Consider the following 4621-nt stretch of genomic DNA (forward strand, 5'->3'; position numbering starts at 1 on the left):
AACAAAAGCTTAGGGGAAAGAGCTTTGGGCCCTTTGTCTTTTGTTGCTCAGCTGAAGACAACGATGAACAAGGATGAAAAAAGCTGCAGCTAAAAAGGTAGCTGTAAAACTACGTGCTGAATATCAAAATAAACACAATCTCAATTTCATTTTGAAATTTAAGGGGGGGGGGAAAATCCAACCACATTCAAATTCCCTGTAGGTCAAGAGACATTTTTTGTTTTATTTGAAATTACATTTTTCCAGCAGACATCCAACTTCAATAAATGCTCCTTTTCATATGGAAAATAACTCAGCACAGCCTCTCCTATGAAAATATTTTTCTCCTGGCACATCCAGGTTTCATTCCCAACGTCAGACGGTCTGACTTCTTTGAGGACAATCGGCCACTTCTATTGATTAAACAAACACGAACAGAAATGTGCTCTCTTTAAAAAGCAGTTTTCTACAGCTTTCATAACACAGAAAGAAGACGAAATAAAATAATAGGGTCATTTTGTGCTACTTCCTTTCTTTAATTTTATTGAGTGTCAATCTAAATAATTAATACAAAGTTACTTCATTCTATGAAGACTAAGAGACTTTAGAGTAAAAAATTCCCTGAGATACAATATGTAACTTAAAGGATCACATAATTCTCTATTCCATTTACACCATAATCAAAAAGCAATATTATTTCTTCTCCTTATAAAAACCAGAAAATAATGATCTTCCCTTCTCTCCTTCCACCCCAATATTTTAAGGCATGGAATAAAACACTTTATCAAAATTTATTCAAAAAGTTTTTTCTACTTAAAATAGAAAATACATTTGCCTAATTTTTACAGATCGATTATATGCATCACCTGCAGTATCTTGTGGAGTCTGGTACCTGATCTACAATCCAATTTGCTCATACTTTTTATTCACCATTGAACTTGGGCTCTACAAAGTGAATTACAAAAGCCAGTCCTTAGCTTATAAGGGTACACTAACTATTAGCCTGTGGAGCAGATGAGCCAAAAACCAAACTAGATTTATAGAGATGCTGTATTACTGACTTCAGCAGCTGTAGACCAGGGCTGAATTTCCTCCCAAATCCAAAGGGAAAAGCGTGCAACGCTAACGCAAGAACTATGAAACTGGAAAAAGCTTCTTTTCTCCCAAAGCAAGAGCTCTGCAATCATTAGTACAAGACTGCAGCTTTCATTATACAATTCTTGAATATACTCAATGCATAACTTACTAATACAGCACAACTGCGAATATCTTATTCAAACATGATGCTTTAATTATTGCACAGCTCTTTTCTGAATTTTACAAAACTCTAGTTCATCCAAGATTTCAACTGCTTTTCTTAGAGAGGCTGAGAAAAAAGTACCGGTTGTGATCTTTGGAAGTTCCCATGCTCCTGTAGCCTGATCTTCTGCCTGTGGCATTACCAATGATTACACAGAAGAACTGTGTGCCTGGAAACTTTCAGAAAATGCTAAAAAATTTAGGAGGACTGAGAAAAATGCACTAGTTTCAGCAGCCTGATAAAAAGTAGTGCAATCTTAAATATTAGTTCATGACTTTTAAGATCGGGTTTTTGTATACATTTACACGAACTGTGATAAAAACTAAATAGAAAAAAAGGATGCTTCAAAGGGAGATAGATTCTATCATCCTGACACTTAGCTATTACTGTTAATGCTATACTTTAATTAGATTTTTAAAATTATCAAAACCAATTTTATGAGAGTAGTAACCACTGCTACAGAAACAGATGAGCGTGCCATGAAGAATATGCTTTTGCTAAAGCACAATCACTTAAGACCCGTTCAAGTGAAAATGCAGCGTTAGGGACCATCCCTACTACACTCCACATTGCGTTGACTGTCTTCTTTCCCAATAGAATTTCTACAGCAACTCTGGCATTAACAACAGAAAGGTTCATGAAGTACTTTCAGCCATCCTTCCTTGCACAAAAGCAGAAGGGAATAAACATAGGAGCCAGCAAGATCTGATCTGGCAAATTTGTGCAAATTATTAATAAACTTCACCATTATTAGATTTTTTTTCCAATAATCCTTGGTTCCATGCTTACCTAATCATGGGGAACATCTAATTTAAAATAAATTACAGTAGGCTGCCAGCTCATAAATCTTAAAAGCACCTACCCAACATCCCTTACTGCTCAAGTCAAATCTAATCCTTTTCTAACCTAAATATGACTCACAAATGCCAGTAAACTCACCTGTTCCGATGCCCATCTTTTATTTGCAACTGAATTCCTTCTTTCCCCACCTGTTCTGTGCCCACGAGTTTATTCCGAGTGAAGTGTCTGGGTAACTCCATGGATTATCCAGCTCCTTAAATAGGAGCTGGACGAATCCCTTAATCATTTGTGCAGGACTCTTGTGGGTTATCATTTTTTGCCACCAAACCTTACAGTTGCAAAGGGCAGGGAGGGCTCAGCTTCCTGAGGATGTGTAATTGCAATTGAAGTTTCTTTTGGGATTTCACGAAGCAAGATTACACGTAACCAAAAAGTAACCATACACCGACTACTAGAAAGACTCCAGCAAAATGGCAGAGTCTGAAAGGGAATAACTACCGTAAATGCTCCCAGTACGCACTGAGAGAAGGAAGTTTTATCTTAGGAACCTATTTATTGATTAAAAAACTGAGCTGGAAAATCCCCTCAAAATCAAAGGAAAAAAAAATAGTAGATCTTTCCCTTTTCATATTCTTTCCTCACACAATCTGTACTTTACCAACAGTCTAGATCTTATTCTCTACAGTAATTTTCTTTTTGAAAGGCAGCGATTTGGGACTTGAGTTTTGGGGTTTGGTTTTCTTGGTAACTATTATTTTACAAATAGCAAAGTGGCATTCTGAGTAGTCTGTCACCCGGCACAATTTTTAAAAACGCATGCCATAAACCAAAACAACCACTACACAGCAGGACTGTTTAATGATACTAGAGAAATAAGTTAGCCTTTCTGTATACATACTCAATATAGTAATAAAAACCCTGTAGTTCTCAGCTTTTCCCTGCTTTTTCCTATATGGCAGTAATTTTGCAGAGAAAAACATGCAGATTCCTGTAAACATTTTCTAATTCCTGAATAAAGGGAGGGTGGAAATGTTCCAACTTTTTTTCTACAGTCTGTCTTTTTCTGTACTTAAAGTTCTTCTCCACTTTGATACAGGATAAACGTGCCTATGGTTTTGTTAGGCAGTGGAAGAAGTACTCTACATCATCTGAGCTGTTTGTTCCACTCGGATCCAGTCCTCTCCATACGCTTTTTCCTAAATGGAATTATTATTTGGCTCAAAGCATTATTAGTTGGCTGATGCAATTTCAAACATTGCTAAAAAGTGCTACTGTATCATTACATTCTTACATTCAACACTTGCGGCCCAGAATTTGTCTGCAAATAGCTTTCACACGCAAAATAATCATTGTTAAAAATATTCACTTTTGTCTTCAGAGTACAGAAAGCCAGCGCTGATCATGTATCCCCTGTAAGCAGAAGAAAGTTTCGTGGTCCAGGAAGCTGTCATAGCCGACAAAATTGGTTTCAGCTGTACGGCTGAAGAACTTGGCATCGGTTATTTATGTCGAGCTGTGCACAACTGTAAAGCTTTCAGATCTGTACGACTTCTGGAAATTTAACTTTGCTCTTTAAGAATCATCTTGCCTGATGTTTCTTTGTACTTTCATGATTTTGCACTTTAATAAAAATCTTCCTTTTGTAGGCTTATCACAGCTTGTTTACCTGTACCTGTATGCTTCTCTCACTGATGACAGCCTTCTGCGTACTACCTCGGCTAACGATCTCTGTGAGACCCATCCTTCCCTACGCCTTGCCGCAGTCCACTGCTGGCACAGGCTGGCCAGGCAAGCCTCACCCGCCAGGAACATCAGCTTTCAAACCAGCTGGCCAGATTTCGAACAGTCTTGATTTGATTCCCGGCTGCCCTCACGGCCTCACAAACCTTGCAGAAATGCTCGTCCCAGAACGAGGTGACGTGGACTTCGTACTTCTTCCTCCAGGCGAAATACCTCCTGTAGTTGGGTTTGTTTTTATCGAGGAACTTCAGGTAGGTGGCCAGCAGCCGGGGGCTGGGGAAGTCATCGACGTGGATGAAGGAGTCAGGGGGGATGAAGCGCTCGTAGTTTGCCCTGCGGGGTCCGAGGACGATGGGCACGGCGCTGGCGGCGAAGGCGTTTCTCCAGAGTTTCTCAGTGATGTAGTCGGTGTGCTGGGAGTTCTCGAAGGCCAGGTAGAACTTGTAGGCTGAGACGGTCTCCACCACGCCGCCCTCAGACAGCGCCAGCCCCCGTGCCCCGTACACGTCGATGGCGAGGTGCTCCTTCAGCTGGCGGTAGTAGCGCACCCGGGCATGTTCCTCGTTCCAGTTGCTGATGATCCAGGCCACCAGCCGCGTCTTGCGAGGCAGGACGAAGGGCCGGGGCGCCGGTGGGGCATAGAGGTACCCGTAGGGCACGAAGACGTCCGAGTCCCGCCGGTAGGACATGGTCCAGTTGAAGAGGCCGGCCAGCCCTCGCAGGCCGGGCGAGTGCGAGGGCGACTCGAAGTTCATCCACACCCAGAGCTGCCGCGGGGGCCGCGGCGGGGGGCCGCGCGGG

General features: G+C 41.5%; 1 protein-coding gene across 1 annotated transcript in view; it reads right to left on the reverse strand.

The window, feature by feature from the left end:
- Window positions 1–3891: 3891 nt before the first annotated feature.
- FUT4 (fucosyltransferase 4) overlaps window positions 3892–4621 on the reverse strand; it is a 7643-nt gene continuing 6913 nt past the window's right edge. Inside the window, exon 3 of the mRNA XM_009282352.1 lies at window positions 3892–4604. Coding sequence (XP_009280627.1) covers window positions 3892–4604 — 713 coding nt within the window. The remainder of the gene's footprint in view (window positions 4605–4621) is intronic.

Source organism: Aptenodytes forsteri, unplaced genomic scaffold (genome assembly GCF_000699145.1).
Source record: "Aptenodytes forsteri isolate BGI_AS27 unplaced genomic scaffold, ASM69914v1 Scaffold75, whole genome shotgun sequence".
NCBI classification, from domain to species: Eukaryota; Metazoa; Chordata; class Aves; order Sphenisciformes; family Spheniscidae; genus Aptenodytes; species Aptenodytes forsteri.